General features: G+C 40.3%; 1 protein-coding gene across 1 annotated transcript in view; it reads right to left on the reverse strand.

The window, feature by feature from the left end:
• sv2a (synaptic vesicle glycoprotein 2A) overlaps positions 1-26,548 on the reverse strand; it is a 78,110-nt gene that overhangs the window by 11,646 nt on the left and 39,916 nt on the right. The window contains exons 3-10 of the mRNA XM_061717428.1: positions 18,588-18,768; positions 16,405-16,556; positions 16,177-16,310; positions 12,760-12,849; positions 9,246-9,353; positions 9,074-9,162; positions 5,897-6,061; positions 5,034-5,167 (exon numbers count right to left, since the gene is read on the reverse strand). Of these exons, the coding sequence (XP_061573412.1) occupies positions 5,034-5,167; positions 5,897-6,061; positions 9,074-9,162; positions 9,246-9,353; positions 12,760-12,849; positions 16,177-16,310; positions 16,405-16,556; positions 18,588-18,768 (1,053 nt within the window). The remainder of the gene's footprint in view (positions 1-5,033; positions 5,168-5,896; positions 6,062-9,073; positions 9,163-9,245; positions 9,354-12,759; positions 12,850-16,176; positions 16,311-16,404; positions 16,557-18,587; positions 18,769-26,548) is intronic.

The following is a 26,548-nucleotide window of genomic DNA, read 5'->3' on the forward strand; positions in this document are numbered from 1 at the left end:
GTGGATATAAAGATCTTTTCTGATCTTCTGGTTTAAAATCAAAGCATAAATAAATATCTAAATCCATCTGTTAAACGAGCAACTTTGTGTTTTCCTTCGGATCACGACACCAAATAAGCAGCGTGCCGCAGGTGTAGACGCTACAGAAGGGCAGCAGAAACAGCAACTATCAAGAGGGCTGCAGCACGTAGAGAGGGCCCTCAGGGAGATGTTCGGTCCCACGACACGGAAACAAACAACCGCTGGATCGGTGCTGAGTCGGCGCTGCACAGGCGTCAACAAGCCACCGTCACATCTGCCTCCAACACTTTCACTACCGATGTCCCGTACATGAACTTTAAACCTCTCTCACGCTAAAATGTGGTACACATACATGTTTTCCTCCAATCATCTCTGCTGCAGTGTGAACATGGAAAAGGTGCGTCATGGCAACAGAGAGCCCAAAGGGAGGCTGAGCCTTAATAAGCAAGAGAGTTTCCAATTCCTATTTTTTTTAAAAGAAAGTCCTTATTATACCTCTACAAAAGCGACACCAGGGAAGCAGTAATGATTGCTGGAGAAAATGTGGGACTCAGGTTCACTTTCATGTATTTTGGGATTGCAAGGTTATTGTACCCTATTGGAGGGAAATTCACAAACACATTAATAATAAACAGGACTGTCTCAGAAAATTAGAATATTGTGATAAAGTTCTTTATTTTCTGTAATGCAATTAAAAAAACAAAAATGTCATACATTCTGGATTCATTACAAATAAACTGAAATATTGCAAGCCTTTTATTATTTTAATATTGCTGATTATGGCTTACAGTTTAAGATTAAGATTCCCAGAATATTCACATTTTTTGAGATAGGATATTTGAGTTTTCTTAAGCTGTAAGCCATGATCAGCAATATTAAAATAATAAAAGGCTTGCAATATTTCAGTTGACTTGTAATGAATCCAGAATGTATGACATTTTTTTTTTTGTAATTGCATTACAGAAAATCACAATATTCTAATTTTCTGAGACAGTCCTGTATTTGGAGTCAAAATTCCTTACCGGTTTGATACTCTATAGAGGGAATGCGCATGACGTCACAGATGCGACTTCACAGCGGGTTTCGCCCACTGAGTGGCAGAAAGACTGAGTGGCAGCGTAAACTTTCAGTTTGAGCAACTGGAAAACATCTAAAATGGGAAAGAGCTGTTGTGCGATCGACTGTACTCATAGATTTAGCAAGAAATCGGAGTTATAGTTTTACAGACTGCCGAAAAATAAGATTAATAGAGATAAATGGATCGCTGCAATTCGCAGAAACAACTGGATTCCAGGCACCAAGACGTGGATTTGCGGTTCCCATTTTGTATCAGGTAGTGTGTCCTCATCACTTTCATTTCGCCAACAAATCCTGCCTTGAAGTCGGACCAAGCGTCAATACTTTTGTATGCCTTCAAGCTTTGCTTCGTGTATTACCCCAGCGTAGAAATTAAGGACCACTGGTTCTTCTGGTAACTGTACGGGTCACTATCACGTCAAACTGCCTTTAATTTAAGCCGATAATTGGCTGTTATCCTGTCTTTTCCACTAGTTGCAGCCATTTTTGCCACTCAGTGCGAGTAAGGGGGCTGGTCCAGTGGGGAAGTGACGTCAATGCAGACCCTCTATATATGAGTGACATCCAATTTGAGGGGTGGAATAACAACAATAAGAAACTGCTACAGATACTCCTTGCAGTGAGCAAAAAGCTGTTACACGGAGGTGGTTAAAACCTGACTATAGATGAATGGATAGGAATAATATATGAAATATATGTAATGGAAAAGTTGTCATTCTCTCTAAAAATCGAGGAGAAATGTTACCAGATGTGTCTAAGTGGACTGATACATAAAACCTATTAGGTCTGACTTTTGCTAACTTGACAAAAATAAGGAGTGGGATCAAAATGTGTTTTGTAATGTGATATATTGATATAATCTACAGCACAATCTTTACTCATTCTGCTTTGTGTGTAATTTTCTGTATGTAATATTTAAGATGAGAAGCTTTCCATGTTCCATGGAAATATTTTACAAAGAAAATTCTGGGAAGAGCCAGGAGGCTGATGGACATCAGAAGGACTACAAAATGTCATGCCAATGTTATGTTAACTTACTTAAAGTAATTTTGACGCTATGTGAATCTGCATCTGTGAAATCAAGGCTTTTCCAAATAAAAGATAAAAAAAAAGAGAGAAAGTCCTGGCGAGCGCTGATACCGGCCGGGAACGATGGTGTGAAACGTGCAGAGACTGCAAACGGTGAGTAAATCAACAGCAGCGCCTGTCTCTTCACTGACAGATGCTGAGTCTGAATGAGACGGGTGGGGGGGGTTAGGGGGAGGAGGGTCCTAATTTTAAAAAACTGAAACACCAGATGATGCTGGGTGGTTGCTAGGCGATTCTGCCTCTGAGACCAACAATACACAAGAACAATCACAGACCCGATTTTTATTTTACAAAAAAAGAGCCATTAGAGTTATAAACAAAGCAGATTATCCAGAACCAACAAATAGATTATTCATAAATTCAAATGTGCTTAAATTCAGAGATTTAGTGGACCTTAAAACAGCGTAATTTATGTTTAAAATCAACAATAAAACACTTCCTGACAGTATTCAGAAGCTCTTCCAAAGCAGAGCATGTATGTTCAGGAAAACAAAGGCAAGAACCAACATTAAACAACGAAGCATCTCAGTGGCAGGAGTTAATCTGTGGAACAGCTTAGATACAGAAATGAAAATGTGTAGCACGTTATTACAATTCAAAAGCACCTATGAATACAAAATGATTAATACATATAAAGCAAAGGTATAATACACATAGGCATGTACCTATGGACATGACATGTGGAATATGCTGTATGTTTGTGTACAGTTATTTTGTCTATACTCGGGCTACTTCTCATATGGATTTATTTATGTATTTTTTTTCATTCTCTAACTCCTAAATGCACTAGTTTTTATCAGCTAACTTATTTTTTTGTGAAAAGGGTAGGCGTCATAAGCGTAGGCTTCAGTCTACACCTTTTGGTCCTTGGTTTTTAGTTAAAATTGTATATATATATATATATATACACACACAGGACCGTCTCAGAAAATTAGAATATTTGGATTTTCTGTAATGCAATTACAAAAACATACATTCTGGAATCATTACAAATCAACTGAAATATTGCAAGCCTTTTATTATTTTAACATTGCTGATCATGGCTTACAGCTTAAGAAAACTCAAATATCCTATCTCAAAAAATTACAACATTCTGGGAATCTTAATCTTAAACTGTAAACCATAATCAGCAATATTAAAATAATAAAAGGCTATAGGCAAATATTTCAGTTGATTTGTAATGAATCCAGAATGTATGACATTTTTGTTTTTTTAATTGCATTACAGAAAACAAAGAACTTTATCACAATATTCAAATTTTCTGAGACAGTCCTGTGTATATATATATATATATATATATATATATATATATATATATATATATATATATATATCCATCCATACCAAAAATGGATGGATATAACCAAAAATATATATATATTTTTTGAATAACACTGATGATTTGCACCTGTACTTTGGGTTATTTGTGTTGTGGAAATTGAAAGGACCAATAAACTAAACTAAACTAAGGATGCTGCGCTTGGCGCTGCTCGGCCGGAGGAGAGAGGAGGAGAGGAAGCCGCCTCACCAAGAGGGATGCTGCTTATTAAATGCTGCTCGCAGCATTAGCCGTTAGAAACACTCACCGAGGACACATTATGAGAACGGACATCGAGGACTGGATCTGTGCCAACGGCTTGTTAAAAAAGCTGAGATCATTAAAGAGCTATAAATAGAGAGAATACGGGCGCTGGGGAAAAGAGAGAAAAACAACACTGGCTGAAGATTCAGCCACGCTTCAGCTCTCAGAAGTGATTTCATTGACTTTTTCAGAGATTTCTAACATTTAAAGACATTGAAAATAAGGTGATGGTTAAATTATAGCCCCTTCCTCCTCCCCTGCTGCTTTATGGGTATTTTGACAGGTTTGGTCAGTGCTACTCCAACACACCTGATTCACTTGACAGGATTACTACCCCAGCTTGTAATCAGACTCTAAACAAGTCTGTTAACGACCTTTTAATTGAGCCTAAATCGTGCAGGACGACGGCCACCGGCGACGGGGAAACGTGTGACTGGATCAGCCAGAGGTGTCTTTACAGAGATCCACAGGAGAGAACTAAATCTTTCTTTCTGATGCTCTGATAATTGTTCTTATTGGTATGTCTGTCTTTGTATGATGACTGTTTCCCATACTGCTAAATGAATTTCCCCTCGAGGGACAATAAAAATGCATCCAGATTCATTCTTATTTGAAAATGTCTCCGTCTCCCAGTCTTGCTATTGACGTTGGTCTTAATAACTCCGTCCCCTCCGCTTACGTAAGCGGTTCTTTCCTCTAGTCCAGCAAAGAGTTGGTGCTACCTTGGAACCGGGGCCAGTTCTTTGTCAGTGGAAACAGAAAGCCCGGTTCCAAACTCAGAACCAGCCCTGGAACCGGTTTGGTGGAAAAGGGGTATCATAGATGCATCAGCCACTCTGCAGCCCCCACCCATGAGCAACGCTACAAACCCAACTCCAGCAGTTGTTCAATAAGCCCTGAAGAAAATCATCTGTTTTCAGTACGGCTCTTTTTCCTAATTGGGATTTATAAATATTATAATATGCCCACATTCCTTCTCACCAGAAGACGTCGGTCATGAACTCAGCAGCGCGACACAGCAGGTTTCCTGCAGTCTTCTGCAGCTAACTGTGTGAAAGCAGGACTTAAGTTGCACTCTTTTGTTGAAACCGTTGAAAAGAAGTGAACTTTCAGAGTTGTGCCAGGCCTGATCTACGTTTTCATCATCCAATCATTTCCTCTGCTAATCCATTAGTTGTGTAGCAGCCTGCAGGGTTTGAGAGGCCACGGTTTCCCACCTTCCTCCTAACGAGCATATAAATACACGCCCGTACTTCCCACCGACCTGTGTTGTAGAAGAGCGTGGCGATGAAGGTGCAGTTCTTGAAGAAGGTGTTGCTGGAGGTGATGTCCTCAAAGTAGCACTCCTCGAAGAGCGAGTCCTCGAACACCATGGACCTCAACTTCAGGTTCATGAACCTGCGGGCCATTACACGCAGGAAACCAGGACGTGGAGGCAAAGAGGGGAGGAGATGCAGTGTGAGAGGAGGCAGGAGAGGGAAGAGAGGGAACAGGATTTAACCACAAGGTTTGGATCTGCAGGGCATCGTCATTTAATTTTTTCATTTTATTCTTTATTTCATTAAAAAAAAAAATTCAATACAAATACAAATGTTCTCAAATTGTGAATGAAAAGGGAGCACAAAGAAGAAGAATCTTATCTGATCTTCCCCTTTTTCCAAGAAATAACTTCACAAATAACATAAATTAAAAATACTAATGATAAAAAACAACAACTAAGTGAATAAAAAAAAAAAAAAACTAAAATTAAATTAAATTAAAATAAAATAAAATTACCGCCGCCTATGGGTATGTCAATCAAACTCAACTAACATATTTCATTATATATACTTAACATACAGGCTGTAATTGTACTTTTGAATGTAATGTTTTCTTTATTCAGATTGTTCCATAAACTGATTCCTTTCACAGAAACACAACGTTCCATCAATTTAGTCCTGAATCTTGTTTTTTTTTTAAATCTCTGTTCCTTTTAAGTCATACTTGCTTTCTCTTTTTTTAAATCTTTTCTGAATGTTGATCTAAGCAGTGACGCCTCCTTTATTCTCCCCTTTCATTCATATTTCTGCAAACAAATGCATTCATTAGGCAGGAAGCAGATATACACTTCAGGTAAAAGGTGCTCACTTGTCGTTGAAGTACTCGCCCTGGCGGTGGATCTGGTTCTCCAGGGTGAAGTTGAAGGTGACGTGCTCCACTCGCTCCTTGACGAAGACCTTGGTGCGCGAGGAGTACTCCTGCTTCTGCAGGTACTTGATCATGTCCGGGAACCAGACCGTCAGGCCGTAGTAGCTGGACGGGGAGAGAGAGGAGACGCGAGAAGACGATGAAGCTAGAGTTGAGTTTTCCTGTCGGCAACGTAGGATTACAGGGGCACGTTTACGTCGCCTTGGGCCTGATTTTAAACCATGCTGGGCATCGAGTTTTGAACTCCCAACTCATCTGAGTCCACTGCTACTCGGCCATATCTGCAGGCTACCGTGACATCACTGTGACATCACTGTGACATCACTGTGACATCACAGACCTAGATCACAGTAGAGCTCTAGTAGCCTCTGTAACTTTATCTCCATATAAGTTCACACAAGGGGTGAAACTATGGAACCGCCTGGATGAAGAACTAAAAAAAAGTAGCTCAATTTACAAATTTAAAAACAAATTTAAAAAAAATTATAAATCTAAAATAATAGATAAATATAGAATACTAATATAAATTATCTTCATATTAAACTGTCTAAATTATGCAACTTTCCTCCTGCAGCTGTCCTCAATCGTGAGTGACCACATTTATTTTCTTCTCTTCTTTGTTCATTTTCTTTGTTTTGTTCGTTCGTTTCGTTTTCTTCTTATTAGTATCTTTTTTTTCTGTAGTCTGCCTTTTGTTGAAAAGGATAGGCAAAATAAGCCATGAGGATTCAGCCTATACCTTTTTGGTCAAGAAAAAAAAAGGAAATGTGTACATATATATAATATATATATATTTATATTTATACCTGTGTGTATACATATACAGTGTGTATATGCAAACATCTTAAAATGTAAATGACCAAAACAAAATAAACTAAACTAAACTAAACACAATCCTCAGAAGTGGGCAGGACGCTGTTTTGGGGGACAGATAATCGCAGTAGCCTAGTACTGATTCAGTTTTAAAGAACCTGGAATGGTTGCTGTTTGTGTCTCTGCCTGTTCCCGTTTCTGTTTGTTTGTTTTCTCTCTTGCAGATTGCAAAGGCTTGTGTGCCCGTTGTGTGTTTTCTTGTGTTTCTCTCATTTCAGACTTGCAGCGGATGCCCCTCCCTACCCCCCACCCCCCCTCATATATATGTTTAAAAAAAAGAAAAAGCTTCATACAATGTTGGGAAAAACTTGCTTATAGGCTTCTGGCCTGTTATTGCTGGTTCCTCTGAGTATTAGAAAACAAAAGTGGACAGGCCAAAGCTACAATTTCAGTTAAAGCACAAAAGAGCCGTGTGAGGTGGGCGGTGGTGGACCCTGACAGAAACGTTTAAAAAATGGGGCTCATGTTCAGTATCTGACTGCAATTAAGGCAAATTAAGGCTTTGATGGAGAACATGTAGAGATTGTTCATCGGTTTACATGAGCGGTTCGTATCACAGTTACAGTTCTGAACTACTAAACTTTGCTGGAACAGGCTTAACCTCCCGATGACCGACTTCCAGGAGGTGATGTTGTAGAGGAATTGGTGTTTTTATATATATAATCATTTGGTTGGAATCTAACATTGGAAACTTTTCACTCCAGAATTATCTGATCTCTGAGAGAGAGAGAGGGTCGGAATGAGTGTGTGTGATAAAAGATGATAATAGAATGATAAAAGATGAGCGCAGATTGGTGACTGTGGGCCGCAGTATGAAGGAATAGGTTTAACTGCTCTGGACTATGCGACCATTGAGATGTGGAGCCAGAGGGAGAAAAAACACTATCTGATCAAGACGTATGAGACAGGGAAAGTATTGGAGCGTAATAGGCGTCAGGTAATAAAGGAGAGGTGAATTTGGTTGCAGAAGACATATAGATGCGGGGCCAAATGTCGACAGATGGGAAACAGAAAGTCATATGTATGCGCTAAAATTGTACACATATACCAGTGATGTCATAGATATGGAGGTTGGGTTTGAATTGAAGGCAGAACCTGTCAGATGGAGCGTAAATGAGACAGATTGCGCATAACGGAGAAAGACTGATGAAGCTTGGGGGACGGCCCCTGCTTTTTGAACAGTATAAAAGAGGAGTAAAAATCTACAAGTTTTCAGAGTCGGTCACCGGAAGCCGGCTCTCCTGTGTTTGGTACTGATTGTAATTCTTACAATAAAGACCTTTGCAGTATTTGAACGGAATACCAGCTGAAACATGACTCCGGTGTTTTTCTTCAGACACACCGACACCCACTTCTAGCGGCTCACGTGGTTCCGACTCCAGTTATAAAACCTGGTGGAAGTGGAACTCCGACTGCTTCCAGAAACGTCTCTCATGACAGGACATTTCCCAGGTTAGGTTTTTGCTCTTTTAAGCATCACCTTCTCCCTTCATTTACATGTTTATACTAGGGCTGGGCGATATGGATCAAAAGTCATATCTCGATATTTTCTAGCTGAATGGCGATACTCGATATATATTGATATTTTTTCTGTGCCATAATTGGGGTTTCCCCCAAAGCATTATAGCATAGCATCTCTGTTAGCTTCATTTTTTTCTGAGGCAAACCCTTAAAAAAACAGTCAGTTTTAATACAAAGCCTCGTGCCAAATGTCACACAGGTTCCTTTATTAACAGAGGTCTGCACAATATCAAAATGTATAAAACAAATGAAATAAAAATTACATATATATAATAAAAAAAAAAAAATATATAGAATAAAAATGCTTCTTGAATAAAATAAAACAAATATCCCTTTCCTGCATAACAATTAAATTAAAATACACTGTGCAATTAATACAATGTAGACAGTAACAGGCAGACTTTTCCACTGAGGTTGACAGTTGTGCAAATCTCAAATAAAACATTCAAGTCAATTTGTCACAAAATAAGCTATATCAAAATCATTAAAAAAAAGAAGCTATATCGATATAAACGATATTGTCTCGTACCATATCGCATTTGAAAATATATCGAGATATATTTAAATCTCCATATATCGTCCAGCCCTAGTTTATACACAAAGAAATCAAAACCGGTCCGATAGATGAAAAGTGTTTTGCATCCTCTGATGGGACGAGTCTCCTTTAGACCTGCAATTTGACGCTGAGCTGCAGGAGGAAGATGTGCGGCAGTTCACTCTCACCTGAAGGACATGGAGAACCACACGGCCATCATCATGTAGGTGGTGCGGCGGTACTCGGGGGAGAAGATGGCGAGGAAGTTGGACCACACCTGGGAGGAGGAAGAGCATGGAGTCAGATGAAACGTCCCTCAGCAGAAACAGAAACGGAGTCACACAGGGAAACAGACGTCACCTGATGGAAGAGTTGGGTGAGTTTGAGCCTCCACTTGGCGTGCCAGGGGGCGTTGTCGCCAATGTCGGAAAACTCGTCCATCGGCTTCACCGTTTTGATGGTCGTCACCTGGAGGCAGAAACGCTCTGTGTTTGACCTTCATCACCGTTTCAGTGACCGCTCGTTCTTCCTCTTCTCAGTAATTAATAAAACCATTACTGAAATTCAAATCATGTGAAGACTGGATTTTTAACATTAATTGATTTTCAATCCTACGTAGTGACAAAAGAAGGTACGTGGTATATAATTTTCTGCGTTAATTAATTAATCTAATCTAATAAAATAAATAATGACAGAAAATACACTTAGTTTTATCTGAAAACTCAAAATAAAGACAGTTTCTTGTGTCATAACTGAACCCACAGATTGGGTTACTTCAGAGCAGTTTGCACATCTGGTGGGCGTGGTTTACAGCTACTTTGATCATTGACACTGCAGGATTGTAAGTTGTGAGGACGAACGACCGAGAGGAGCTGATTTGCTGGAGGCTGCTGATGCTGCTGAGGCGTCCGTCAGTCCAGGTAGACGAGCTGGAGACAGTTTCACATGTACTACTTTTCCTAGACATCTGATCAAAACGGGTCCAAATGCAGAATAGTTAAGTACGAGTAACATCTAAACTGGAACTCGTGAACTTCGCTGTTAATGAGTCGGAGATGAGCGAGTCTCTGACCAGACAGAGAAAACCACGGAGACAAAGATCACCTGGACGATCTAGAGCAGGCGTCGGCAACCCGCGGCTCTAGAGCCGCATGCGGCTCTTTAGCGCCGCCCTAGTGGCTCCTGGAGCTTTTTCAAAAATGTTTGACCTTTTTTTTTATTTTTTATTTTTTTTTCCTTCTTTTCTTCTTTTTTCTCTCTCTTTTTTTCTTCTTTTTTCTTCTTTTTTTTCTTCCTTTTTCCTTTCCTATCTCGACATTTTGACTTTTTCCTCGACATTTCGACTTTTTTCTCGAGATTGTACTTCAACATTAATCTCAACATTTTGATTTTATTCTCGAAATTTTGACTTTTTCTCGACACTTCGACTGTTTTCTCGACATTACGACTTTTTTCTCGACATTTCGACTTTTTTCTCGACATTTCAACTTTTTTCTCAACATTTCGACTTTTTTCTCAAAGTGCATAATGAAAAAAATAATCTTCCCCCAGTTATAACTAATATAGATGCATGCAGCATGTGTTGCCTTCATTCTAAAGCATTCTAAGACTTCATTTTTTGCGGCTCCAGACATATTTGTTTTTTGTGTTTTTGGTCCAATATGGCTCTTTCAACATTTTGGGTTGCCGACCCCTGATCTAGAGGACTACTTATGGTGCTTTTCCACTAGTACCTACTCGGCTCAGCTCAACTTGGCCCAGTTTCCTGTCCACTACAAACCAGGACCCAGATCAGGAGTAGGAGGTTGGAGCGAAGCTGCTGTGATGTATTTGATTGTATGATCTAAATGAAGACACTAAAGATGTAGAACCTGGAGGAGATGATAGATGTGCTGCTGGGTCTGTGACTTGTGTTCGATATCAAGTTAAAAAATGAGAGTGAGAGAAGCCCGTCTAGATCCCTTTTTAATTCTCTCCTCAGCCACCAGGTTTATGAACATCTGCACCTCAGAGTTGGATCACCGGGTGATAGACGGGCGATAAGGAACGACCAGATCTACCAGGCGCTCTGTCACTTCATAGCCGCTCGCGACTACCAGCTGATTTCTCATCAGCGCGACACAAACAAAATTTTAAAAAAGCGTCGCCGCTTGAAGCTTTCTTCCATCATGTCATTTTTTAACTTGATGTCGAACACAAGCCACAGACCCAGCAGCACATATATCATCTCCTCCAGGTTCTACATCTTTAGTGTTGTTTTCTCCGTTTAGATCACACAATCAAATACGTCACAGCAGCTTCACTCCAACAAACGGGGAAGAGGCGGGTGGAGGCGGTACGACTCGGGACGAAGCGTCCTGAGTCTGGGCGCGCTGAGTAGTTACTAGTGGATAAGCGCCATTAGAACCTCGGCAGAGTAGTTACAGAAAAGTATCTACTCGGCACGTTAGACCCCTGGTGGAAAAGAACCAAACTGAGTGGAGGTGAGTCGGGCTGAGTAGGTTCTAGTGAAAAAGTCCCATTAGAAAAGGTTTTGTAGACTGATGAAACAACAGTTGAGTTGTTGGGGGGGGTGCAAAGCACAATAAGGGCTGACTTTTATTGAGGTACTGTGGAGGTAGTACCATGGTTTGGGCTTGTGCCTCCAGCTAAGCGTAGAAGCTGGATGATGCAGCATGACGCTAGCGACGGAGACGAATCTATCACCGAATGACCTCAACTCCTCAGAGACGCCAGGGGTTCTGGGAAGAGGAGCGGTCAGAAACGCCCCCTGAATGCCCTCCAGGTCCCACTCGGTGAAGGACCAAACAGGTTCACCTTCGATTCTCTCCGGCACCGAGAATCTTTAATGGCCAAATTTGATTGAGACAAAATAAAATATTTATAAATATGTTTTTAATGAAGCATTTTGTATTTGAGTTTTACTGCGTCCTTAGAAAGAAGATCGGATGCTTTTTTGGTGGAAAATTAAAGCTGAAATCCAAGTAATACTTCCACTTGAATATTATTATTCACAATATTATGTACATGAAGACTTGCAGGCATGATCAATAATTCATATTAAGAGGTTATGAAATATCTCACTACATTTAATTACATTCTGAATGTTTACTGCAGCTGGAGGCGTTAGGAGATTAAAGATGGTTAAAAAAATAAATCTGTTTTGCTTTATTAATACGCAAATGCACAACGCTCTGGACCAGTGGCCTCATGGCTGCAGAACCAGCAGAACCAGCAGAACTAGCTGAACCGGCAAAACCAGCAGAACTACCGTATTTTCCGCACTATAAGGCGCACCTAAAAGCCTTTAATTTTCTCAAAAACCGGCAGTGCGCCTTATATATGATCATTACGGTAATTTCTGTTACTGTAGTCAGGGGGATTGTAGCTACTGTAGTTGGTGTCGCCAAAGTAATGGCGCTAAAACGTCAGAAATCATCACAGATGTTCAAGACAACAGCAGCGACGCTGACTCGCATAATGGCGACTTTGACGAGACGGAGCAAAGCTGGTTTTTATTTTGTTAATAAAGTTTGACATACGGTACTTTTCTTCTTGTTTTTTTTGTTGCATTTGCTGTAGGATTTTCTAGCATTTCCTGTAGCGCAGCTGCATCAGGTAGATACGTAACTCAACCCCAGCTGCTATAGTACGGTATTTTACCATATATTTAGTGCGCCTTATAATGCGGTGCGCCTTATAGTGCGGAAAATACGGTCGCTGAACCAGCAGAACCAGCAGAACCAGCAGAACCAGCAGCACCAGCTGAACCAGCAGCACCAGCTGAACCAGCAGCAGAACCAACAGAACCAGCAGAACCAGCAGCACCAGCAGCACCAGCAGCAGAACCAGCAGAACCAGCAGCACCACTCACAGAGAAGACCCTCTCCGGGTAACCCTTGGCCCGCATGTTGGTGTCGTGGACCTGCTTCAGGATCATCCAGGCCTCGTCGTGCTTCCCGTTCTGGAAGAGAATTGAAAGAAAAAGTCGTTCACATTTCTGCACAAGAGGATGTTTACAACGCTTTGACTCTACTTATGTTTTTTTTTTTATTTCACCTTTATTTAACCAGATAAAAAGACCCATTGAGGTCAAGACCTCTTTTCCAAGGGTGACCTGGCCAAGGAAGGCAGCAGCACACGTCCACACACAAATAACAGCAATCACGTAATAAACATTAAAATGAGAGTGCAAACTGTTTAGCAAATAAAGTGCAATAGTGGTGACTTCAATAATATGTAAAAAACAACAACTTCAGAAATAATAAAAAATTTAAGAACAAGGGCACATGTAGTTTAAAAACACAGGCACTGCCGAAAGGATTCTCGTTGTCGGTTTTTAAGAAGTGAGCGAAAGGCTTCAAATGAATCAAGTTCAGGCCTTTTCAGATCAAGTTGGAGGTTATTCCACGCAGAGGGTGCAGAGAAACTAAAAGCTTTTTTCCCCAATTTAGTCTGAACACGAGGAACAGCCAGGTGCAAAGTGTCATTCGACCTTAAATCATAATGGCTTTTAGTTCTCTGGAGAAATACACATAAATAAACAGGAACCAAGCCAAGAAGAGCCTTATAAATCAGAGTCATCCAGTGTGTAAATTGTCTAACATTCAGAGAAGGCAAGCCAGCTTTAGCATACAATTCACAGTGGTGAGTGAGATGGTTACAAACAGTTATGAACCTTAGAGCACAGTGGTAGACCGGAGTCAAGGACTGTAGACAGCTGGCTGACGCACACATGTACACAACATCGCCGTAATCAAGAACAGATCAGAACGTTTATCATGAAGTGATGAGTCAGTTTGTGTCCTGTGATTGTCGTCAGTCAGACCTACAGATCTGAACCCGACTGGAGGTCTGAACCGGCAGGAAGTGACAACGGCGCCTGATCGGTTGTGTCTGACTTGACGAGGTGCCGTCCAGCCAGATGACTGATGCGCTTGATGCCTTGCTCAGCTGGCCTCCGTCACCATGTCACCGTGACGGGATAAAGCTGGCTGTGGTCGGGACTCTGACGAGAGCAGCATGATCCCGACTCCCTGCAGGTGACGGCTGCTCTGCAGAAACCCAACCTGATCCCGGATCAAACCGGACTAAAATTATCTGAGGACGTCTGAGACGTCAGGAACTCGGTGATGTTCTGGCGATGACGCGCGTGGTTGCATCGTCTCCAAGTCCAAAGACTCTCTGAGACCAACAAAATCATTGTTTTTGCTCGGATTTCTTCTTATATGCAGGCGTGGGTGTGTTTGAGTATGATGGTTTTCTAGAATGATGGTTATTTTAGGAGAGAGACAGCAGCAACAAAAAAAAAATTTTAATAAATAGGATAAATAATTAAAAAAAATAATATATGAATAAATAAATAGATAAGGAAATATAATGAATAAATAATAATGAAAAAATAAATATATGAATAAATAAATAGATAAGGAAAAATGATGAATAAATTAAAAAAAATTTAAAAAGCAAGGTTAAAAAGGCTGAGTCAGTATTAACGCAGGAAGAAATGAGAGAAAAAGGGATGAGGTAGGAGAGAAGAGAGAAGAATATTCCTAAATCTAATGATAAAATCTACCTTCGCCTGCCACGTGTCTTCTCAGTAGTGTTGTTTCTGTCATTCTGTTTCAATTTTAGTTCTAGTCTAGTATTTGGGTCAAGCTATCATTTTAGTTTTTATTAATTTTAGTCACGTTCATTCTCCTTTTAGTCGTGTCAAGTTTCAGTCGACTAAAAGTCTGAGCATTTTAGGCTTATTTTCTGTTTCTGTTTTCTTTTCCACGTCTATGTAGGAAAGTGTATCCAAAGATGGTTCTTCTTCTTCTCCCAGCCCCAGAGCAGATCCCCGCGTTTCTCTATGTAACTTTGTTTTTAATTGACGTGAACATAGAGCTCTGCATTAAAGGCATCAGCCTCTAACTCTGCAGCTGCATCTTCTGGATCTGATTCCCCGCTGCAGCGACTGGGATTGAGGACGTGACGTCACCCAGCAGCAGAACTAAACCAGAGGAAACTACTGAAAACATGGACATTAAACCAGAGGAAACTACTGAAAACATGGACATTAAGGATCTTTGGTAGAACATTTCGTTGCGTTTTGGTCAACGAAAATGAAGACACATTTTAGCAGAGTTTTTCATTTGTATCTACATTTAGTCTTGTTTTTAATTCATCTGCGATATTGCATTATATATTTATTTATCGCTTATGTTTACATTTAAAAGATAAAATATTCTCATGAGCATAAGTGAAGTTGGTTTGTTGTCTGTCCCTAATTCGACCTAATTCTATCCTTTATCTCAGCCAGTTCCAATAAAAAAAATAAAAAATCAAAAGTGTCAGGAAAAGGTGCACAAGCGTTGTTAATATCGAATCACATTGAAAAATGGAAGTGTCATCTCCAGCGACATCTACTTATTAGCAGCAGATTCTATGATAGACCAGATGTTTTATATCAGTCTTTTAAGTACTGCAACAGTTTTCCCAATTTCATTCACTACTAATGGGAAAAAAACCAACACCTGTGAACTGCTCCCCGGGACCATTGCATGAAAAAAAGAATCTCCTTTTCAACTTTATCACACAGATCAGTTTAACAGTTTACTTTAATGACAACATGGTCATAGTCTCGTTTTTATTTGTCTAAGATATTCCATTATATATTAAGTTATCGTTATCGTCACATGACCAGCATTTTCGTTGCGTCTCGTCTTGTTTTCCTCAGGTGATGACGATATTTAATTTCAATTTTTAGTATTTTATTTTGCTGAAGTTTTGTGACGTTTCCGGTTATTTTCACTATTTTTAAATTTTCTTCTATTGAAATACGTTTTTTTTTGTTTTTGTATTTGCCTCATTTAGTATGCACTTATTTATCTTTAGTTGTACTTGGATTTATCTTTAATCTATCTGTTATTTGTTATTTTTTGTTTTTTTCATTTTCGTTTTTTCATTTAGGAAAATTAATTTTCTTTTTTTCATTGTTTTCTGCTTATTATTATCTTTATTTTTTATTTGTTTTTGTTTTTTTTGTCTTGTTTTTCTTTTTAGTTGTTGTTCTTCGTACTTTGTTTTATTCTGTTGTTTCTGTTCTGTTTTATAGAAATGTATATTTATACTGTTGGACCCCAGGAAAAATAGTTGCTGCTGAGGCAGCAACTAATGGGGATCTGATATAAATAAATAAATAAATACATTTAGTCATAATTTTCGTTGATGAAAGCAACTTTAGTTTCAGGGTGGCGGTGCGTTCAAACAAACTCTCTTGAGGTGGGAGTTTGCGGCGTTGACTGACCTCCAGGTAGAAGCGTGGGCTCTCAGGCATGGTGGTGAGGGCACAGATGGCCGCCACGGAGGGGAAGGCACACACCAGGACGAAGACGCGCCAGCTGTGGAACTGGTAGGCCGAGCCCATCTGGAAGCTCCAGCCTGCAGGGGGGAGAGGCGGAGAGGTGGAGGAGGGTGAGAACGCGCTGCTTCAGGTTTACCGTTTCAGCGCAGGAGAGTGTGGGGAAAGTGTCACCGTAGTGGGGGATGATGGCCCACGCCATGGCCGAGGCGTAGATGCCGCCGATCATCCAGAACATGCAGAGCCAGCTCAGATGCTCTCCTCGCTTCTCCTGAGCCAGGAACTCGGAGTAGTAGGAGAAGACGATGGGGATGGAGCCGCCGATGCTGGGAGGGAGAGAGAGAGCATACAGGACTGTCTCAGAAAATTAGAATATTGTGATAAAGTTCTTTATTTTCTGTAAGGCAATTAAAACAAAACAAAAATGTCATACATTCAGGATTCATTACAAATCAACTGAAATATTGCAAGCCTTTTATTATTTTAATATTGCTGATTATAGCTTACAGTTTAAGATTAAGATTCCCAGAATATTCAAATTTCAAACTCCTGACGATCTCTGATGTTCTTAACACGAACAACAAGATCTGTTACAAGGGGGGAGTGTAGTGAACCCCAACACTAAACTGCATTTGGGAAGTCATCATTCTCCTGTATTGCAATGACTCAATGGAATACTCTGCCAAGCGTTGGTTACTGTCAAGACAAGTATGTATACATTGTGTGTGTGTGTGTGTGTGTGTGTGTGTGTGTGTGTGTGTTGGGGGGGCAGCCTAGCTTTAAATCTTAGGTGCCAACATCTGACAGATCCCATGCTCCATGTTCCAGATGCCATGTTTCTATTTATCTATTTTATCTATTTTCTCTTTGCTTTGTTCTGCTCTTTTACTTATTTTTTTCTTTTTTCTATACTAATTTTTATGTAGTATTCCATCAACCTGCCCAGGGACTACAGGTGGAAAATAGCAAGCTGCTACAACCTGGCACAATGCATATTCTCTTGTACAAGATTAATGTCTTATTGTACACTGTTCCTGTTTTAAAATAAATAAATACATTACAAATTACAAACTGATCTTAACGAGTTGATATCCGTTTCCACTCCTTTGTTGTGGGTTTCACTTATTTCACTTCTCGGACCGGTTCTCAGCGGCTCTGACGACACGACAGCCGGGACTGGTTTGAGGAGGAACAACTTCAACTCACCTTTCATTCAGAAAACCCCAATAAACCGCTGACGTTACACCTTTGATTCAATCTCTTGGGCATCACCAGATGTGCAATAACTTTGTGCAATATTACATAACACTTATTTCTCTTTTATCCATATAATTTTATTTATGGTACTGGACTTTTTATTTTTTTAATTCATATTTTTGTTTTTATTTTTATCTTTATTTTAAATTTTTTACCTTTATGGGTGTTTGGTTTTCGGGGTGTTTGATTTGTAAATGACAGTGCTGAGTGAGTGAGATGGAGATGTCCATTTCCCCGTGGGAACATCCCAAAGGGATTAATAAAGTCGTCTAAATCTGAAAAAGCATCTTTCAAGGGTTCAAAGATACCTAACTGATCCCTGAAGGGAAATGAAACACGTTATTAATAATTAATAACCTCAAAGGTTTTCCAAAGCAAACGGTAGCGGACTGTTGAAGAGGATGTTTGACATTTAACAACCTGAAATCATTTATTTTTCGACGAGGGTTGTCCAAACTTGTGCCTCTGCAGGTATCTTTAGTTAATTACGTCATAGAAGACCTCTTAAAAGCACAGATATCGTCATAACTGAAAGTCATTTCATGATCCAACCCAGAACTGGTCAAAATCTGGAGGTGAAACATCTTCAACAAGAAAATAGGAACAGGACCGACTGGGTTTGAGGAGAAGCTGTCGCGCTCGAGGAACAACCTCCTCTCATCTTTCTTGACAGAAAGCCTGAATAAACCACTGACCTTACAGTTTTGATTCAAGTAACAACAGCTTCACAAGCATCTGCAGGGTTCAAAGATACCTAAGTGATCCCTGAAGGGACATGAATAACGTTATTAATAATTAAGAACCTCAGAGTTTTTCCAAAGCAAACGGACTGAAGAGGATGTTTGACATTTAACATGACATGAAATCATTTTTCTTTTGACGAGGGTTGTTTGAACTTGTGCACGTCGTGGTCACTCCCAAAGACTTCAAACAAGACAGCTGCACCTATTTCTCTTTTTTTCCTGAAATCATTTCATGTTTGAACCCAGAACTGATCTAAATATGGAGGTGAAACATGTTCAACATCAAAAAGAGGAACAACAAGGTGCCGATGAAGCAGGTTTCTGGTCCGAGAACTCAGTCCTCATCCGTCCTCTTACCCCACGCCTGAGGCCAGGCGGCAGAAGAGGAAGGAGATGTATCCCTGGACGAAGGACGAGAAGAAGGCGAACACGCTGTTGATGGAGAGCGAGATGAGGAGGGTCTGCCGTCGGCCGATCCGGTCGGCCAGGCCGCCCCACACGAAGGCGCCGACCATCATGCCCAGGTACACGATCAGACCTGGAGGGAGGGGGGGGATCATGATGAGGAGAGAAGCAGAGGCCCAGATAATTAGCCTCAGCAAAGTCACTGATCCTTCCTCCAGGCTCTAAATCCTCCCTCATTAACTTTAAACCCACTATACATTAGAAACCTGAACAAGGTACTTTGTGCAAAACATTAAACGGAGAGGGAAAGAAGCTCGGCAGCATCATCTGATCTGAGAGCAGGGAGGAGGTGGGATCAGATGTTTCACCTTCGTTCTGTCTTTTATTGATCATTTAAATAACTGAAACCACCTGAAATCTACAAAAGGAATATAATGTTTCAGCTCAAAAATGAAAAGAAAACTCGGCCAAAGACGGGACCAAGCTTACCACGGAGGAAATGGATTTTCTTGTAATTAATTCCAGCTTTTCAACCTTAAAGTTGAAATGAGAAACTTCTATAAAAAAGAGAGAAGGAACAACAACAACAAAAAAAGAAAAAATAGAATTAAATTGAATAAAATAAATGTGTAAATAAAATTAAATCAGTGAAATACAATAAGTAAAATACAATGGTACAGTGGTGTGTATAAAGTGTTGGTGTGCAGTGAATATCCTGAAATGTGCAACAAATATCGTGACAGTGAGCTGAAGAATGAGGCTAAGAGGAACATGGCATCAGTGGAGAGCTGAGGTGCTTTCATTTACAAGGGTTATCTGGTTAAATTTGTCTTTATAATTTATGCATTACAACAACATTGTAAGGTTGAAATAAACCCTGAATGTGGAAAGAAAAAAAAAAAGAGAGAAGGAAAATAAAAGGCTGAAGCCCCCAGTCCAGATCCAGACCCCCACTTGTGCTCACGACCGATGCAGCTGATCAATTCTGAACAGAAAAACTTGAAATAACCTGGAAAACATGTCGTCTCTCGTCGTCGTACGTGAATCTGGGATTGATGGCGGAAACAAGGGATGAGCTCTGAGCAGCGACGCGTGCACAGCTGGAATATGAGGAATGCAGCGACAGATGTCAGACTGCATCTGCAGAGACGGTGAAGGTAAAAGGATGGATGGTGGGGATGTTTGTCCGCAGCGGCCGAGTCAGAAAAGCAACAAAACAACAAACTAAAAAAAAGTTTTCTGGGTTTTAAAGTTTCAGGAAAGATGTTGAGGGTTGGTTCGCTCGACTCTGAACATGCAACTATAAAAAGTCATCATCAATGAAGAGCTGATACCGCGGGTCACCGTGGCAACGCAAATTGAAAACGAAACACGGATGCTGCGTAGACGAATTGAACGATTTAACAGCTGTTTCTAATATCAACTAGACCCGTGTTCTCAGTATTCGCCCTCCTGGGAATGGAAAAATAAATAATCTTGAAATGCTTGAAGATGAAAAATAAGACAATAGACAATAAAACATCAATTTTTTAGACGGGAAACTCAAACGTAGCTCGGTTGTCTTCGCTTTGAAAAATATGGCAGAAAATACAAAGAAGTTAAAATTGTTAAAGGAGCCTAAATGGGAAGTTTGAGTGCAGTCTGTACATCCAGTCTGGTACGCTGAAAGTGGGGGGGTAAAAGAGACGGATTCTAGGGGGCCGTGATCGAGGGGGGCCCAGAGAGGCCCCCAATGATCAGGAAATGATAAGACAGAAACAAAGTTATTAACTAACATATAGGCTAATCACAAATGTTTTTTTTTTTTTTTAATGTCCTGGTATCCATAACCATTGTTTTGGAAACTTCATATACATTCATTCATTCATTCACATATATATATATATATATATATATATATATATATATATACAAAATACCATTAAAAAAACGTAATTGTGTGTAAAATAGCATAACTAAAACGTTGCCGCTGTGTCCGGGGACCATGTAAAGATTCTTCTCATGGGCCCCAAAATCCCTAGCGGCGCCCCTGCATCCAGTCACGCCGGTAAATTAATGTTGAAGGGAAAAGTTAAAGTCACAGAAGTGGGAACAGGATATTATTTTAAACACTTAATCATGACAGCTTTTAAAATGTGTTAATTACTTGATAACTTTGTGGAAAAAAGAAAAAAAATTTTGATGAGAGGAAACGGGGAGGGGGCGGGGCTTATGAGTCGGCCACTTTTCTCAGTTCTGCATCGTTCACTTTTTAACGTAATAGAATAAAGTATTTTAGTATCCAAGTCTTTATCAAGAAGATGGAAATAAATAATAAATATAGAAATACATTTAGAAATAATACATTTGCAAATAAATAAACAGCTAATAAAATGAACAACCCGAGGTGTCTGAAGTCTGAACTCTGTGATGCACAGAGAGACGAGATCATAGTCATGGCTGGTTTGACCGCAATAAATCATCTGCTCCACATGTGTCAAACTCGAGGCCCGCGGGCCGAGTCTGGCCCGCCGTTTCTAATTATGTGGCCCGCCAGAGATTACAAGTCATAATTGTCAAAGCAGCCGCTCTCCATCACGCAGCAACCTCAATCACTGCCACTCGATGAAATGAAAATAAGGTGGACACCCCTGATCTATTCAGGTCCATCTAAAACCCAGCAATACTCAACATGGCTATGCAACCAGATCTGCTGCTGGTGTTCACTTTACTCTTCCTCTACCAAGACCAATGCACTAAAGAGGCTACAATGTATAGAGCAATAACATATTGGAATAAGCTTCTACTATATTTAATAGTGATAAACAATAAAGCTAGATTCAAAAATAAATTAAGAAAAGCGGTACTTAGCAAGGAAGTCAGTTGTAGTTAGTTGGTTTATTCTGAAATTGTTGGTTTATTCTGAAATTATGAGTGTGTAAAATGGAATATTTTTTGTTGTTTCTGGCTGGTTTCAACAATTGAAGGGTTTTATTCCATTACATCTCAGATCATTTTTGTTTAGATTTAGTTATGTTTTAATTGTAAGGATTGTATTGTATCGTTTTATGTGTGCAATGTTGGACCCCAGGAAGAATAGTCTTCACTGCACTGAGGACTAATGGGGATCCGTCATAAATAAATAAATAAATAAATAAATAAATAAATAAATAAATAAATAAATAAATAAAACAAGCTTTCCTGACGGAAACGCGACGCGTCATTGTTCAGACATTGTTCAGCAATTACATGATCGATTGTCTGATGAAGTTGAACTGGTTTCAGCAGAAAGTAACTCGGGGGATGCAGCGTTTCTGCTTCTGTAGGCTACAGTACATCATGAGGTGAGAGTTCAGGACCTGAACTCCGGAGAGACACAGGCAGCAAGAAAATACTTTCATTGAACAACAAAAAAAGATAACAGATAAAAACCAGATAACAGCAAAGTAGCCCAAGGGGCAAAGAGACGGGAGAGAGGGTCCAACGGGCTGGCAGGGAGGACAACATATACCCACAGGACCTGACGAGACACAGGTGCAAACAATCAGGAGCATGGAAAAGTCATACAAGAACTAAACACACAAGCACACAGATTTTCAAAATAAAACAGGAAACGGGACACAAAGATAAGCCCGAAGCTAAAGGGTCAAGTTAAACAGAAGCACAACATAAAACACTTGGCCCCTGTAACCTGCATGTCGTCAGCTCAGTGGGTGTCAGACTACACGTATGGCTGTATGTCTGCGGAGACGTCAATCACGCAACAAACCCCACTTTGGTCCAATTTGGTGCTAAAATGACTCATGTCACACACTTCCCTCCCTCTGTGGATCTTCCTCCGGTCGACGGCTCGGCTGAGGCTCCGACACATTCATCCCTTGCTCACTTGCAGTCAGTTCCTTGCTGACATCCTGTCAACAGCCTTCACACTTCCTGAGCCTTCAGAGACACGAGTTCTTGGTGAGATCACTCTGAATTAATAACCACGAAGTTTACACCGCCTGGTCATGACATCTATATTTAAATCTCATCATCACCTTCTCCTCTCTGTGTCTTATCCCCACATGTATTGCTGATCTCGACCTCATTGTACGACACCCGCCAGCGTAACGATCCTCCCCTGGAACTGCAGATAAAAGCCCGGCTCTGACTCAAGCAAGGTCCAGTTGTTTGAGAGATTTCAGGTGTATCACACTTAGAGTGAGATTTTTTACCAATTATTTACACTTGGAAATGTGTCATATAACACTTCCTCCTGCACTCCCTTCTCTCACTTTGAAATAAAATCGTTCAAAGCAACATACTGTAAGGTGTGAAAACCGTGTTAATTGTGTCAGATGAAGAGTTTTGTGGCTCCAGCATCGTGCAGTCTGGCTTCCATGTCTGAAAGTTGTCTCTGGTTCTGGTTGTCTTTCGTTGACACCAGTCTGGCTGCCTGCGTCACATGTCTAGTTTCTGGTTGGTTGCGTCCATCCATTCTTCTGCATCTGTTAAACTCGCTCCATGGAAATCAACATTTAATCCAGAGGAACCATGTTTGTGTCTTTGTATGAACAAGGAAAATGATTAGAATAGCTGGCCAGCCCACATGTATCTACTAGGGATGGGCGGTATGGACTAAAAATGTATCACGATAATTTCTGGCATTTATCCCGATAACGATAAAAATTACGATTAAAAAAAATACCAATTCAACTCCACCTTTGTAACTATAAATCTATCACCACATTCAGTCTTTGGAGCCCCCAAAACACTGCTCTAAAAGAATACTAAACGCTACTAAACTACACAAATTAAATTGAATTGATAAAAACCAATTAAATGAGTCCACCTGTACTGCAAAACTGTAATGTCTCAGATCCGCCATGTTTGTTACACAAAAACCTCATCAACGGGAATTTATCTTTCTTTCTTTCTTTCTTTCTTTCTTTCTTTCTTTCTTTCTTTCTTTCTTTCTTTCTTTCTTTCTTTCTTTCTTTCTTTCTTTCTTTCTTTCTTTCTTTCTTTCTTTCTTTCTCATTTCTCTTTCTTTCTTTCTGGCTCATTTCTCTCTCTTTCTTTCTATCTATCTTTCTTTCTTTCTTTCTGGCTCATTTCTTTCTTTCTTTCTTTCTGGCTCATTTTCTTTCTTTCTTTCTGGCTCATTTCTTTTTTCTTTCTTTCTTGCTCATATATATATATCCTTCCTTCCTTCCTTCCTTCCTTCCTTCCTTCCTTCCTTCCTTCCTTCCTTCCTTCCTTCCTTCCTTCCTTCCTTCCTTCCTTCCTTCCTTCCTTCCTTCCTTCCTTCCTTCCTTCCTTCCTTCCTTCCTTCCTTCCTTCCTTCACGTACGTTGTGCATGGATTTAACGCAGAACCATAAATCAGCTTTACACAAAAACGTCATCAACGGGAATTTATTGTTTTTACTGCAAGATGACAAATTCTTACCATGGGGAATTTTTTGGACGGTATATCGTGAACGGTAAAATATCGCCCATTCCTAGTATCTACTGTAACAATCATCAATTTCCACACGTGCTGCTAAAGTTAACCGATTCCCTGTTAAAAGCTTGTTTTTTTTTAAATTACATAATATTTGACCCTGAAAGGGTCTTTTGTAGGAGAAAAACTGCACTAAACCGTCTCCGTTAGTGCCCAAGATGATGGATGCAGCTGTTCAGTTGGATATGATTAGTGATACTGTGTTTATGCTGCTGATAATCAAACATTAAAAGCAGCAGTAGCGAAGGATGTGTCACGGTGTAGGATTCTTCTGTGCTTGGGATTTGTTTCTTCTTCTGTTTCTTCAGTGTTTTTGGTTTTGTTCAGCTACTTCTTGTTTTATTTTGAAAGTATGGTCCCCAGGGTGTTCAGGTTCCAGTTTGACTAACCCTTGCACAACCTTCCCTGATTGTTTGCACCTGTGTCTCGTTAGGACCAACCATCTAACTTCCAGGTCGAGGCTCATGTGGAATAAACTGTTGGCAAATGTACAATAATTATTGTATTTGTACAATGATTTCGACCTCTGCACGACTGTTATTCACTATTCGTCTGATCTGAAATCAGATTCAGCAGCTTAATTTGTTTGTACTTGATCTGCTGTATTAAGTTTTATTAATTTTATTACATCCTCTCTCATACAGACATAGAGATAAATGTGATAGTTTCAGGCTCTTTTTACAATAATTTGGTTTGGATATCTGGCAACACTGAACTAAGATGCAGATCCTCGACTGACCACTAGAGGATGGCTGCAAAAGCGAGTCGATCTCCATTAGCTTCCATGTTAAAATGTCCAACTTTAGAGCAGAAATAAACATATTTATAGCCTACAAAAAAAAAAAAACGTTTTGGTCACAATCGTTTGATTTCACACTCTGAGGGGGCTGAATGTTTTTGTACCACGCTGGGAGAATTTATAAAAGCAATATATTTATTTTTAATATGATTTGTTGAAAGTCGGCTAGCCGTTATCACTTCTTCATCCTAACCCCCCGTTCACACTGAAAGCGTCACGGGCGTCATAGGCGTCTGGCTGCCATTCATTGTCTATGAAAAACGGGCGTCGAGAGGCGGCGGGGGCGGCGGGACCGGCGGGAGCGGCAGGAGCGTCGGGCGGCGGGCGCGGCGTGTCAATTTAAAAGTTGAAAAATCTGAACTTTATGCAAATGAGCAGCGGCGACGCCGAGGCGTCGTCCAATCATAGACCGGGATTCCCGAAGCGAGAAGCCTCAATGCTGATTGTACTTTCATGTTCACACAAACGTACACTCATTCATATGCGTACAGGAGCAGAGCTGTGCACTTACAAACTTATTTTATTATATATTGATGTTGAATCCACGGACCAAACTTGTTAAAGGAGCATCAAACTCACTCTTATCTACGCGGAAATAACGCTAAAATATAAAGAAGGTTCCCAAAGTGTGATCTATGGTGAAATAGGAAAATTAAGATGTGTACGCTATACGTGTAGGCTGTTCCCACTGTTCCCTTCAGTTCTGCAGCGCAGCTTTAGCCCCGCCCACCCCCGCCCCGCTGCAGGCACTGATGCTTTCAGTGTGAATGCACCAAGTGGCGAGATGCTGGCGTCGGGACTCCCGTGACTCTTTCAGTGTGAACGCAGGGTTATGCTACATCACTTAGTGAAGTAACCAGCTGTTCAAACCCAGTATCGACTCACTGACTAATTAAAATGATTTCTGATTTAACCGCCGAGAACGTCTGCCGGCAGCTCCGGAGATATTCCGGTTTGGATCCACTAAAGGAGCTGGTTAGCTAACTTTGCCATATGACGCATGTTCCTGTTGGCCCCTTTACAAAGAAGAAGAGGCTTCATAACCGCTCTGTAGAAACTGGTGGGTCACGTGACCCAATGCGCCGCCCGTTACTTTACACAGACTACGGTGTCTTTCCCTTCCTCCCTACTGGTCCACCTGTGTCTTTTCCTGGGTCTGTATTTATTTATTTAGTATTTGTCTCTGTGTAACCTTTTCATTTTTGAATTAAAAGACTTAAATTGGAATTCCAGCTGCCTCATCCTCCTGCATTTCGGTCTTCAACAACACAATACGCGACAGGCTGAAAACTGTTCGTTGCAAGTGACGTAAAAATGAAAGTAAAGCCACTGAGGAGCCACGAAGGCTTCAAAGCTGTTGCTTGTTCTACGTTAAACATGTTACAAATGGATAAAACAAACACGCCTACTAGAGCTGGGCGATATATCGAGATTTTAATATATATCGATATATTTTCAAACGCGATATGGTACAAGACAATATCGTTTATATCGATTTAAAAAAAAAAAAAATGTTTTTGATTTTGATATAGCTTATTTTGTGACAAATTGACTTGAATGTTTTATTTGAGATTTGCACAAATGCTTTGTTATTTGCACAACTATCAACCTCAGTTGAAAAGTCTGCCTGTTACTGTCTACACTGTATTAA

This window comes from Cololabis saira, chromosome 3 (genome assembly GCF_033807715.1).
Source record: "Cololabis saira isolate AMF1-May2022 chromosome 3, fColSai1.1, whole genome shotgun sequence".
NCBI classification, from domain to species: Eukaryota; Metazoa; Chordata; class Actinopteri; order Beloniformes; family Belonidae; genus Cololabis; species Cololabis saira.